A 13,646-nucleotide genomic window follows, 5' to 3' on the forward strand; every position below is an offset into this window, starting at 1 on the left:
GCCCAGAAACGTTGTGCTCCGAACAATCTCAACTGGAAGGGTTATTTATGGACAGCGGGTTGTGCTTGCCGGGAAGCCGTCTGAAATCAATGATTAGTTCTTTTGTTTTGTCCACATCGAGGGACAGGTTGTTGGGAGTGCACCAGTTGTCACCTCCTCTCTGTACAGGGCCTCATTGTCTCTGCTGATCAAGAGAGTTCTTTACTTCCAAACCAACGATCACACTCAAAGGGAAGTTTTTACCCTGGTTTTATACTGTAGTTGTGTGTCTATGGCACCAGCCTACTGTATGTTAAAAGGTTGATTAATTGTTATATATATATATATATATATATATATATATATATATATATATATATATATATATTTTTTTTTTTTTTTTATAATGTTGAGGTCTGGACTGTTGGTTGGACAAAACAACAGACATTGTAAAGGTGTCACTTTGGGCTCTAACTTTGTGACGCCATTTCTCACTTTTGTTTAACTACGTCACAAACTAATCAAGCATAACGAATCGATTAATTGAGAAAATACTCAGCAGAATCCATAATGAAAATAATCATTCAAAATGAGCTCCATCTCAACCAACTCCAACAGTTAAATCCTGCTCTTACAATAATGCATTAGTAATATTAACCTAATGATAAAATAATAGTGTAACAGTCACAGGGGACATTTTTATACTTTTACATTTTCATGATTATACTTACAGGTAGAACTGCAAAGAGAAATCAATTAGTTGTCAAATATTAAACTGATCACTAACTAACTTGATAATCGATTAATCGTTTTGAGTCAAAAAAAAACTTCTCCGATTCCAGCAGCTGAGTGTATTTTGTGTGTGCATGTCATAATGCATGGGTGATCAGATTTCATTACGTTTTTCCTGTTGCTGTTGTGGCCAGCGCTTTGATCCGATTGGTCAATTAAAGGTCATGTGGTCACTCACTGCAGCGCTGAGGAAACAGGCCGTTTAACAACAAACATCCCGAAGATTTCACATTTTTCTGCCTCTTTTCTGCCGGAGTCTGGTCGGGTCATTCCGGGATATACCTTCATTAAGACCCGCCTCGGTGCTTCAGGATCATTTACAAGACTTTATAATCTCATTTCCGCCGTTTTTTTCCCTTCTTGTTCCAGTAACTGCATGCAGACAGACACGCCTCTGAAGTGTTCGCGCGGTGTAGCCTACATTTCGACTTGAATTCCTTATTTTATTGTTTTTTATAATAGATTGAATAATGGCCTTTCCAGGATACGGTGCTGCCCCTGGTGGTGTCGCGGTAAGGAATATTTTAAATGTAATGAAATATGTGAATAAAGCTGAGTATGTCCACCGAGCACCGTCCCGACGGCGAATTTGTGTTTTCCTAGGATGGCGAAGGTATGTCCCGCCTTACTACGCATCTGATTGGCTAGTACTCGTTGCCTTCGTTGGTTGGATTGGTTACATTCAGACACGAGGAATCAGATTTGGTTGGAGTAGGGCGGAACATTCCTTCGCCATCCTAGAGATCGCAAATTCGCGTCCCGGTGGGACGTGGGACAGGGACCTGTCCAAGTAATGCGGAAGTCGAATAGGTGTATTATCTGTTTAGATTTTTACCTGATATTTGTCATTAAGCTTGATGTGGATAGCTTGCGAGCTATCAGCTAACCATTAGGACAAGTTATTGGGCTACATGTTCTTTAATTGATTCCAGACACATTGTAATGTTAAGCTTTTCAAGATGTTACCCATTGGTGGAAGAAGTTACCACATTGTGAAAATACTCCACTACAAGTAAAAAAGTAAAAGGCTTTTTTTTTTTCTAGCAAATTTCAGGCCTACTTGATTTATTTTGTTAAACTTTGACCGTTTGTCTAGAATCTTTTACAAACTTTTTTAGCTCTTGTATCAGTTTTATGATGGATTTACAATAGGTTTAGGGCAAATAAGGGTGGGGTTTCTTCTTTACAAGCCCTAGGGGAGCACACACACACACACACACACACACACACACACACACACACACACAATAGATAACCTGATAACTTTTCAGGGGTCAACACACACTCTGAGTCAGCGCTGGTGGACTATGCAAAGCATGCAGGCAGCTGGTATTGATTATATTTGAGTGAAGAGGATTTTTGTCCTGCTAATCAGACATTTATGAGGTTTATTTTAGATAAGGTAAATAACTTAAATGCTGCACAAACAACAACTTTCTTGTTTCTCTCTCTTCCAGCAGCAGCAGGATCCACTCTACGGATATTTTTCAGCTGTTGCTGGACAGGTAACACACCCCGACAATACCAGCCAATATACATTTAATATGATTAAAGGAACACGCCGACTTATTGGGAATTTAGCTTATTTACCGTAACCCCCAGAGTAAGACAAGTCGATACATACCATTCTCATCTCCGTGCGTGCTGTAATGCTGTCTGACGGTTCCAGCATTAGCTTAGCCTAGCACAGATCCTGCAGGTAACTGGTTCCAACTAGCCTACTGCTCCAAATTGTGACAAAAGTGACAAAATAACGCCAACATGTTCCTATTTACATGTTGTGATTTGTAGAGTCACAGCGTGTACAAAAAACCACGTAAGATGAGACACAGCCGTCTTCTAACAGTAAACAAACCGGGAACTATATTCTCAGACAGGCTTGCTGCGAGCATATCACTCCGCCCAAGTACTATATTCTTCCACCTGAGAATATAGTTCCCGGTTTGTTTACAGTTAGAAGACGGCTGTGTCTCATGTTACGTTGTTTTTTGTACACTCTGTGACTCTATAAATCACAACATGTAAATAGGAACATGTTGGCGTTATTTTGTCACTTATTCGGAGCAGTAGGATTACTGGAACCATTCACCTGCATGTTCTGTGCTGGCCTGATGCCGCTGGAGCCGTCAGACACTATTACAGCACGCACGGAGATGAGAAGGGTATGTATCGACTTGTCTAACTCTGGGGGTTATGGTGAATAAGCTAAATTCCCAATAAGTCGCCGTGTTCCTTTTAATACTGTTGATGTTTCTCTAAACTTTGTGTAATTTGCTGATTGTTATCGAACTGTACGTTGGCATTGTGTCTTTCCCATCCTTCTGTTTTCTTAAATAGCCACTGCTAATGCTTGCTCTTGAGGGAATTACTGTAATTGTTGGGGTTTTTGAATTTATAGAGTGTGGTCTAGACCTACTCTATCTGTAAAGTGTCTCTAGATAACTCTTGTTATGATTTGATACTATAAATAAAATTGAATTGAAATTGAATTGAATTAAACTCTGACAGGATGGACAGATCTCAGCAGACGAGCTGCAGAGCTGCCTCACACACTCCGGCATCTCTGGCTCATACAAACGTAAGGACACCAGACTGTTTCTAATAAATATACACTCAAAACAGAAATGCTCTGTTAAATCTGAGACACATTTGAACCTAATGCTATTGTATACAGTGGCCCACCAGGCATTGATACATCAGATGGTGCATGATGCCACTTTTTTCTAAACATGAAGTCACTTCTTTGTGTCTGCTTAGGTAACAACCCAATTAAAATGTCTGTTTTTGTTGTTCACTTCCTGCAAATGAAGACTCTTATCTTATTTAATGACACAACTTATTGTAGTGGTGGATTTTGTGGATTTTTCCATATGAATGTGGTCTTAGCCTATGTGCTTACTTCCTCCAGCCTTCAGCCTGGAGACCTGCAGACTGATGATCAGCATGCTGGATGTATCCTTCACCAGTCAGCACAGAACAATTGTTTTCTTTCTTTGTTTTACTATAGAACATTTTGGCACATCCAATCATTGATTTGTTGAAGGCATTGACTCAGTGCTTGTATTGGACCAGAGTCACCTGGTGACATCGTTATATAAATCTGTGTGTAGACTGCATAGTTATGGTGAGACATTAGGTTGTTTTCAATAATCTGAGAGCTAATGGGAGCATGAATATGTGGAACAGAAGAGGATCCAGAATGGAGCCTTGGGGAACTCCACATGTCTCCACATGTTTACTCAGATTTTAAGTTTGTTTTTAGTAGTGACATGTTTGGATTGTTCTTTTTTAAGAGTAGCTTAATAACTGCAGTTTTCATGGCCTGTAGGAAATAGCCAGAGAGAAGAGAAGTGTTGAGTATTTGCAGCAAACTGGGAAAAAAACGTGCTTTCATGCATAGGTTGAAACCGCAAAGGGCAAAAACCAACTGTTGCGAGGTGGTAGCACATTGTTTCTGTTTCCCTTCATTTGCACTAAACCAGGAAACACAGACCCACACCAAAATACACAATACTTAATGTTTTGCCACCTGTTTTTTAAATTTTGGTTGGGTTTTGATAATACAGTTCACACTAGAAGTGACAAAATTAAGTACTTTCAAAGATGTCAGTATGCATAATGAATTTGCTGTCACTATTATCCTATAATGCAGTGCACTATGGCTGCAACTAACTATTATTTTAATAATCGATTAATCTGTCGATTATTTTTTCGATTAATCGATGAATCGGATAAAAAAAACAAAAAAGCATTAATTTACATCAACTCAATACATACATACTTGTTGTTTTAGTTAATAGCTGTGTAAAGGTAAGTAACCCAAATAGCAGATACAGACAAGACAGACAGACAGACAGACAGACACACACACACTTATTCATTAAATTATTACCATCATTGTATTAAGTGCAAGTTAAGTTCATTTATACACCACACACTAATATATTTGTCAACAATAACTAACTGATATGGGACAAAGCACATCATATATACATGACAACACATTGAAAAATTAATGGGTCAAAAAAGGCGAGTGAATAAAACCGTGTCTTTAGTCTTGCAAACTATACCACCCCTGCTTTATTACTGTACAGATCCACTTGTCCGTGCGACGCTTCTGTTGCATCGCGCCCCGCTCTATTCCTATGGGTGACGTCAAGCGACTTCAACGCTCCTGCAAAGCATTCCGGGAAGGCGGAGCTACATTTGAAAAAATGCTGCGCGTCAAGACGCTGGCCGATGCCCAGCTTTATGCAAATGAATCGCGTTGAACGCGACGAGACTATCCAGTAGAAGTAGACGAAAATCTTTCAAAACTGACCTTTGTTGATCTGAAATGAAGACATATTCAGCAACTGCGTGGCCTATTTCTCGCTTAAAATGTTTTCAGAAACACATTTCGGTGAACTATTTTTGTAAAATACGAGATTGTATTCTCAACGAGCCGCCGTGACACTGTTGAAATTCTTGAGTAGACACACCCACGTAACGCGTTCGTCCAATCAGCTGCTGGTTAGGGGCGTGGAGCATCAACCATGGCTATATGACATCGCGACACCATGCAACAGTCGTGTCGCAATAGTGGATCTGTAACGTACTGATTTCTCTGCCTCCGCCGAGTGTTTCAGAACAACGTTACGGGTCTCTCCGGTCTCTCTCCGTATTTCCTCTACCCCCCCTCTCTGCTCTTTTTTTCTTTTCTTTCGCGCCGCGCTGCTCCTCTCTGCGCTCATCTAATTTTTTTGCTTATCTCCGCGACTAGGTTGCGTAATAGTTGCGCGACACAACGAATTGCCAACTTTTTTAGTAATCGAATTTTATCGATTCGTTGTTGGAGCCCTACAGTGAACAATGGAAATGAAGCAACTTCTCCTTGTTAAACTGACTAAAGCTTCCCAAGTCTTATTTTGATATTCGTCGTTATCATTTGGTGCATTTCTTGTATAATTTCTTTAAAACTACCTGCAAAAATAGCATAGTATCGAATTGTTGTAGTAGTAGTAGTGAACACTAAATAATATTAGTACGTAATAGTGTCTTATCACATAATTTATTCTCTTGGTAAGCTTCCCATCTCTTATGAGGATTATTAGTGAGTATGGAGACAATTGTTCTGACAACTGGAAATGTTTGTGATGGATCCTTGACTTATTGGTTTGTCAGAGGGACATGTCCAACAGCTTGGGCTTTGCTGAGTTCAAGGATCTGTGGCAGGTTCTGAATGGCTGGAAGATGACCTTTGCATCCTATGACCGGGACCGCAGTGGGACGGTGGAGGGCCAAGAGCTGCAGCATGCTGTCGCCTCCATGGGTACGGGCAAACTAACAAAACAACCTGTTAGACATCTTGTAGTTTTATATATTAATTTATTTTATTTTTTGTCCTCAATCTCTTAAATCTATCATGAATTATTATTAAATATTATTTACGGAAATTCCTTGGTTAAGCTTTTTTACAGTTAATGTCATTTACTTGATGTATTTCTTTGCAGGTTATAATCTGAGCCCTCAGACCATGAACATCATCATGAAGCGCTTCAGTTCACTTGGCAGAATCACCTTTGATGACTTTGTGAGCTGTTGCGTAAAACTCCGTGCGCTGACCGGTGAGTGGGCCGAGGAACGCATGAAATCAGAGAAAGTTAGCATTTAAATAAAATACCAAACAGCACCATTTGCCTCATAAAGTCACGGGGGGGGGGACAGACACTGAACTAACACTGGCAGCTTATTGAGAGCTTTATTTAGTAGATTTATCAGCTTGTTTGAGCAGTTTAACTTTCCCTGGTGGATCACCTGTAGCTTTATGTTTCTGATCTTTTTTCTACTTCTGAATTAAACATCTGTTGTGTTTTAAGATGTTGCCAAACAAGAGATGAGGAGAGCCTTTTACAATTGTGGGTGTTGTGTTAATGAACAAATGCTCAGTCAGAAAGAAAAACTACTTTTTTTTTACTAAGTCGGCTGTTTTAATGTGTTTTTCAGATCAGTTCCAAAGAAGAGACACAACCCGAAATGGCAATGCCTCATTTCAGTATGATGATGTGAGTTTCCATAACTTTTAAAAACTGCCTTGTCTTACTCTCGACCACAAAACTCTCACACTAGCGTGAATTTGCTACCAGGTGTGGACGCCCCAGTGTATGATGGGTGATGGTTAATTGAGCAGAACAATCGTCTTCGGGGGAGCGTGTCTGTGTTCCCACAGCCCTATGGTCCCACATTTTTTAAATTTTTTTTCAAAATTAGGCCCTATGTTCCCACATTTGTTTCAGATTTTATCCCCCTTTCTCCTAAATGGTAGCCAATTACACCCAAACTATTATCCAGTAGCAATGGACTACAGATGGAATGTAGCTTTTAGCTAAATGTGGTGCGCCCATCTCTTTGTTTATTGCAAACATTTAATGTAAGTGCACATTGTCCTTTTAAATAAACAAACTAACCCTAACCCTTAAATCGAAGGGAAATGTAGGAACACAATACCTAATTTTGAAAATGTCCTAGAAATGTGGGAGCATAGGGCTGTGGGAGCATAGGGCCTAATTTTCAGTGAAAAAAAATATTCTTAGAAATGTGGGAACAAAGGGCTGTGGGACCATTTGGCTGTGGGAACATAGGGCTGACTACGTCTTGGGCACTCAGTTAACAGTATATTTGTTAACATTCAAGACGCGGACGTAACACTAACCCAACTTGGTGGGGAAACCTCACAACAAACTGAAGTCTGAGGGTCCACCCCAGCCTGACGGCCAATAGAAACCAAGAGCTGGATTTTGCAGTGACATAACTGAGATGTGGAAACTGTCTTGTCTCTCGACCACGAAACACCGAGCTAATGCTAATCTGCTAGCAGGTGTGGAGGCCCCAGTGTATGATGATGGTGATGGTTAATTGAGCAGAACAACCAGACTCAGCTTTATTGGCCAGGTTTGCGTAAACAAACAAGGAATACACTCCGGTTAATCTTTGCTCTCAAAGTACAACACTCACTTAACATACAAGGAATAAAAACAGAAACCCTGCCTTTAACTCTGTTGGTCTCTTTTGATTTATCTCTTAAACTTGCAATAACTATTTTTGTCTGGACACTGTTGAGCAGCAGAATCACCAACATTTATAATAACACTGGATCTCTCTCTCTCTCTCTCTCTCTCTCTCTCTTTCTCTTTCTCTCTCTAGTTTATCCAGGTCACCATGGCCATATGAAGATGAAGACACCACACAGAGGAGACACACCAGCCTTTTAATATCTAATATTAACACCATGTACTTTCACTGTTTATTTTTTATTTGTAATCATCGTTGTACAAGAACACTTACAATGTCGCTTTCACATTCCATTTTACATTGAACGTTTTGCATACTAATACATAATACAACAAACTAATAAGAATATAGTAACCTCAGGCTGCACCAATGAACCACTATGTGCCCATGTTAGCCCATAGCGTATGAGTGTAAACATGTTTTAAAATGAATAAATATGTAATGTCACAAAGTGATGATTGGCACATATTGACTCCCTTTGAGAATAGCTGTCTTGTAGCGTGTTTGTTGGTTTTGTATTGTTGAACTCTTTGTAGACTTTCATTGTCTATTGCTTTCATTCCTGTTGTGCTAAATACAAACTTCACACATCACATCTTATTTTTGGCCAGAGTCTATTAAAAGGACATGTTGCAAAAGCTATTTACGCCAGCAATCAGCAGTTATGAATTATGAATGAAAATGCATATAATGTCTTAACTACAGAGCCTTCAGAATCAAACTTTATATTTAGAAATGGTTTCTAAATATAAATGGAAATTCTTTTTTTAAAGATCATTTTGTGTGTGTGTCACCAGTGACTGCTCAGTACACTGCTGTTCCCATTTGAATACTAAAAGTTTAGAAGTTTCACTGAACTTTATCTGAATGTTGTGTCAAGTGATCTCTTGATTTGACTGTTGGGCATTTATTAAAATGAGTTAACACAAAGTCACCTTTTATCTTTTAACAGTCCTCTTAAAAGAACCCTGCGTTTGTCTTTTCAATTGTCACCTACCTTTGCATATCGAAGGCATTTAAAACGGAGGTCAAAAACTCTCTACCTCTGACAGTTACACTTTTGATCGGAGTGAACCATAAAGTTGTGTAGTGTCCTTCGAAGGCGATAGAAAGATCCTCCCGAAGGCCAACACTGAATTTAAGTTATGGGGATTAAAGCTGGGATTTCCTGGCAGCAGTCTCACACACCTTCAACATAATACCTGTTTCTTCTACTTTATGTGTGTGTTTACTTTGTGTAAGGGACAGAATAAGGATCAAACCTGTGTGTTTGTTTTAAAGTTGCAATTTGGTTGTTTTTATTTGTGACACATTACATATGTTTGTCTCTCTCTGTGTGTGTGTGTGTGTGTGCATTATAATATATTTCAGTGTCTTTACTTGAAAAGTTTTGCTTTGAGCAACATGCTTGTGACTTAAACATCCCATCAACCCAGTGTGCAGGTGGCTAAAACACTAAACTAAATCTGAAATTGCATTTTCATCTTCTCCGCTCTGAACTTGCGTCCATGTTTCATCAGAAGAAATTTGTTAGACTGCAAAAAATGCATCATTGCTCCTAGATTGCAAGTTTATTTTTCTTCCTATTGCAAGTTAATGCACATTCCATTCCTGTTTTTAACGTAATGCCTGTAATACCCCGACGACAGTGGTGGATGGGTGGTGATAAAGATAACGTTACACACCCGTGGCTGTATTTGCAAAAATGTTTTACTGGAGTCTTGGATTCTTCCTTCCAAAAAATGAAAATTCTGTTTCTGTTTTTCTCTCAAAATGTGCAGTGTCGGGTCCTTTAACTTGAGAGAATTGTGCCTGGAAAGTCCTGGGGGAAAAAAAACTTTGAATTTGATGTTTAAGAAGTTGTGGAAACCCTGGATATTATGCTTTACTATGTGGAAGCAGCAAAACAACTTCATAAAGTTATATTTACTTGTACTTCTAACAATTAATACATTTTATATCGGAAAGTTACTTTTGATACTGAAGTACAGTAAATATCAGATACTTTAAGACTTTTACTCAAGTTATATTCTAATAGCTGACTTTAACTTTGACCAAAGTCATTTTCTGGGAAGATACTTCCCAGAAAATGCCTTCAAGTACTTTATACAAGACTGCATGACACATAATCCAGGAACGTTCCCCTCAAAACTTAACTGGCAAAACAAATTAAAAATGATGTATACTGTATATACCACTAAAGAGACTTTGTTGTTTTCTCAAAAGGCTCAATTTGTTTTTTAATCCTGTGAAGGGCTCAGGCCTTCACAGAATGAAATACACACAGTGCACCAGACAAGACACCAAAAAACACCTGTAGGTGAATACAATACAAGAAAGACCCAGCAGCGCTTCCCCTCCTTTGTCTGCATGCTTATGAGGTTTTCTTTAAAATGCTTTCCAGAATGTAAACAGACAAGTAGAATTCAGTATTTGAAAACAATGCAGCATTTTTGGTCCAACACAGTAAAGAGCTGTGTGACAGTTATATTAATGCTGGGATCATTTATTTGAAATGTCAGTGTAGCACACAGTACAGGGGGCTGTTGTCATTGACCTCTATAACTGTTTTCACCCTTAAACAAACCCCTAACAAACAAATATCAATGTAGAAATGTGTGAGTGCGTGTAGCCGGGTTAGCTCAGTTGGTAGAGCAGGCGCACATGTATAGAGGTTCACTCCTCGATGTAGCAGCTGCGAGTTCAACTCCGACCTGCAGCCCTTTGCTGCGTGTCATTCCCCCCTCTCTCTCTCCTTTCATGTCTTCAGCTGTCCTGTAAAAATAAAGGCCAAAAATAATCCTTAAAAAGAAAGAAATGTGAGTGTGAAACAAAGCATTCCTTCAACAGAAACAGTGGGCTAAGTCGAACACACGTAAACATTTTCCATAACTGATATGCTCCTGTTGAAAGTTGAAGTATTAAAGTGAGTGAGGAGAACAGCCATGACCGCAATGGGCGGGATGAAGTTGTTATATTATCTGTTGGGTTGTTGTTAGTGTATATAAGGAGATGACTTCCTCTCCTTCAACAGGCTTTCACCGTCTCACTGAAGAAGGTAAGACCTCTGCAACTATTCATTCTACAAAGATTTCTCCAATGACTATCATTTAAAGAATACTATTGTATGACATGTAAGATCAAAGACTGGAAGTTATTTGCTTGCTGTGAATTCTAACCTCAGGTTGCTGGTCAAAATTGCCTTATGACAGAAAATTGCTTTAAAGAATGTTGGGTTGTCTCATGTGTGAGGTCGCTGGTTGTGATTGATCGAGCTGCAGGTGAAAACAGAAAATCGACCGCTGAGCGAATTCAATAATTACTGGGTGGTAATAATAGGGTTCAGTTAAACGTTAAAAGAACTAGGGATGCACCAAATCCAGATTTTTGGGGTTCGGCCGAATACCGAATCCACTGGTTAAGATTCTGCCGAATCCGAAACCGAATACCGAATCTCAATCCCATCCTCAGTCCTAATGAGCTAATGAGCAGCAGCCGGCCATTCGGTCACTCCGCTCCCGATGTAGGAGACTCATTTGCCGAGAGAACAGCTGACAGCCCGGGAGAGGCACCGTCTGGTTAACACCAGTTTTTAGCTGTGACTCTCCTTCCTTTGCCGTACCTGAAGTTGCTGCATTCTGGCTGCTGTCTGGAGATTCCTTTGTGCACAACTCGTATTCTTTCAGATGTTTCAGACCAAATGTTGTATCAGTTTTGCATAGTTTAGGGTCCTCGCCACCACCAGACCAATCAGCATTGAACAGACTGAACATGTAGCTGGACTTGAATGGCCTTCTTTTGACTGAAAGTGCTGCCAAACAACAACTTGTTCTAATCACCAGTTCCATGTCCATTTCCTCCCAGCCTACTGCATTGAACGCTCCACCTACGTAAACACCTTCCCGTAATCAACGGTGCCGTCATTACGGTGACCAGCGTAGCGCGCTTAGTGCAAGTGTAGTGTTCGATTCGGTTGAAAAAATTCTAAGGTTCCGCAGAAACCCAACCCCGTCAAAAAGCCCAATATTCGGCCAAATCTGAAGCAGAATCCTGGATTCGGTGCATGCCTAAAAACAACAAAGGCTTTACTAAATCAATGTTTAAATGAACAGGCTTACAGTTATGAGAAGGCAGTCCGGGTCCAGAATAATCAGGCAGAATAATCCAGAGGAGCGAGGTAGGCAGGTCCTAAACAGACAGTGGACCAAAACACAGGTAGGAGACCCAGAGGGGAAGTTATTTTACAACAAGTTGACTCCTGTCTGTGTGGAGTTTGCATGTCTACCTGTGTTAGTGTGGGTTGTGAGAATGGTTCATTTGGTCCTTCAACTGGAGGGAAAATACAAAACATCTCAAAATTCTTCAGTTCAAGTTAATATACACTACATTATTTATCATTTTATTCATTCCTTGGGCAAGATACTGAACCCTGAATTGCTGCTGTTCCATAAATGTGTGTGAATGTTAATTGGAAATCGCTTTGGATAAAAGAAATGAAATGTAATGTGTGTTCTTTCAGGGTGCTAAGTGGCTATTTCTACTACGATTATTATCATCTAAACACATCAGTGGTAAGTCCACTGTCCAACTTTCCTTTGTGTGTAAATAAAATCCGGCAAGCTTAATTGTTACATGTTCTCCTGTGTACCTGTGTGTGTGTGTGTGTGTGTGTGTGTGTGTGTGTGTGTGTGTGTGTGTCATCCTGCGTGTGTGTGTGTGTGTGTGTGTGTGTGTGTGTGTGTGTGTGTGTGTGTGTGTGTGTGAGTGTGTGTGCGTGTGCGTGTGTGTGTTAATCACGTCCAGCATGGTTAATTGTTACATGTTCTCCTCTTTTCACCGTCCCAGTTCTCCACTGCTGGAAAAATGAAAAACCTAATCTCGGTTGCTTTGATCCTTCAGCTGGGGATAACACTAACAGAGAGTACTGGGGAGGTAAGTTGCTATCATATTATTATTGTTCCATTTCCATTAACAAATAGCTACAAATAAGCACCTACTAACCATCCAGCCAAGCTCTCACTGCTGCTACTGATGTATGTGACCAAACACACTGTTCACATCTCGTCCCCTACCAACAGGCAATGTTGGTTTCTTCTATCACCATAATTGTTCCTCAACCTTTTTTCGTTTTATTTGTTTTTTCCGAAGTCTTTTTGTTTTTGTTTTCAGTGTTTTTGGCGCATTTTCAGCAGTTTTTTTTTCCTGCGCTTTTGATGTTTTTTTTCAACATTGTTGGTGCTTTTTTCAGCGGTTTTATTTAAATGTACAATATGTAACATTTCTGCTTTAAAATGTCTAAAAACGACCATACCTATGTTATATATTTTTATGAGTTGTGTTCTTACACTATCCCAAATGTTTCCACCAAATGTCAAACCCAGAGAAATCTGTTATTTTATTTTCAGACACGGCACGTTTCCTTTAGTCGCCCGTCAGTGGCGTCATATAACCTTTCACCTTCCAGTTACTCTAACTTCCGTCAGAACACTGGCACCAAGATGATAAGTTCAAGAGTAATTGTAAATCATACAATGTCACGGAAAAAAAATACTTGTAACTAAGGGTGTGACGAGATCTCGTTTTACAAGATCTCGCGAGATTAAAACGTGACGAGATTTCTCGTCGAGGTGAAAGGAGTGAAAGAGTCACAGACAAGAAGAACACAATATGTAAACATTGTAAGAAAAAAATGCCGTACTACTAACTACTGCACCCGCGAGTCGCTTTGCGACTTCAATGCGCACGCAAAGCATCCCGGGAAGGCTGCGCTACATTTGAGAAAATGTAGCTCGTCCAAAAGCTGGCCGAGGCCCAGCTTTATGCAA

The 13,646-nt window shown here is 39.8% G+C and overlaps 1 protein-coding gene across 3 annotated transcripts; it reads left to right on the forward strand.

Moving 5' to 3' along the window:
* Nucleotides 1–889: 889 nt before the first annotated feature.
* Nucleotides 890–8,463, forward strand: sri (sorcin). 3 transcript variants are annotated; one of them, XM_028581625.1, is made up of 8 exons: nt 890–1,283; nt 2,229–2,276; nt 3,280–3,349; nt 3,680–3,723; nt 5,935–6,082; nt 6,264–6,377; nt 6,757–6,815; nt 7,954–8,463. In XM_028581625.1, exons 1-8 carry the CDS (start codon nt 1,242–1,244, stop codon nt 7,978–7,980), a joined length of 552 nt encoding a protein of 183 aa, XP_028437426.1. In that variant the 5' UTR covers nt 890–1,241; the 3' UTR covers nt 7,981–8,463. The 3 variants fall into 3 exon arrangements, with proteins under 3 accessions (XP_028437426.1, XP_028437427.1, XP_028437428.1); XM_028581626.1 differs by having other exon boundaries at nt 2,232–2,276; XM_028581627.1 differs by having other exon boundaries at nt 2,235–2,276.
* Nucleotides 8,464–13,646: the final 5,183 nt, after the last annotated feature.

The sequence above is a fragment of the Perca flavescens genome, chromosome 6 (genome assembly GCF_004354835.1).
Source record: "Perca flavescens isolate YP-PL-M2 chromosome 6, PFLA_1.0, whole genome shotgun sequence".
In the NCBI taxonomy this organism is placed as follows: Eukaryota; Metazoa; Chordata; class Actinopteri; order Perciformes; family Percidae; genus Perca; species Perca flavescens.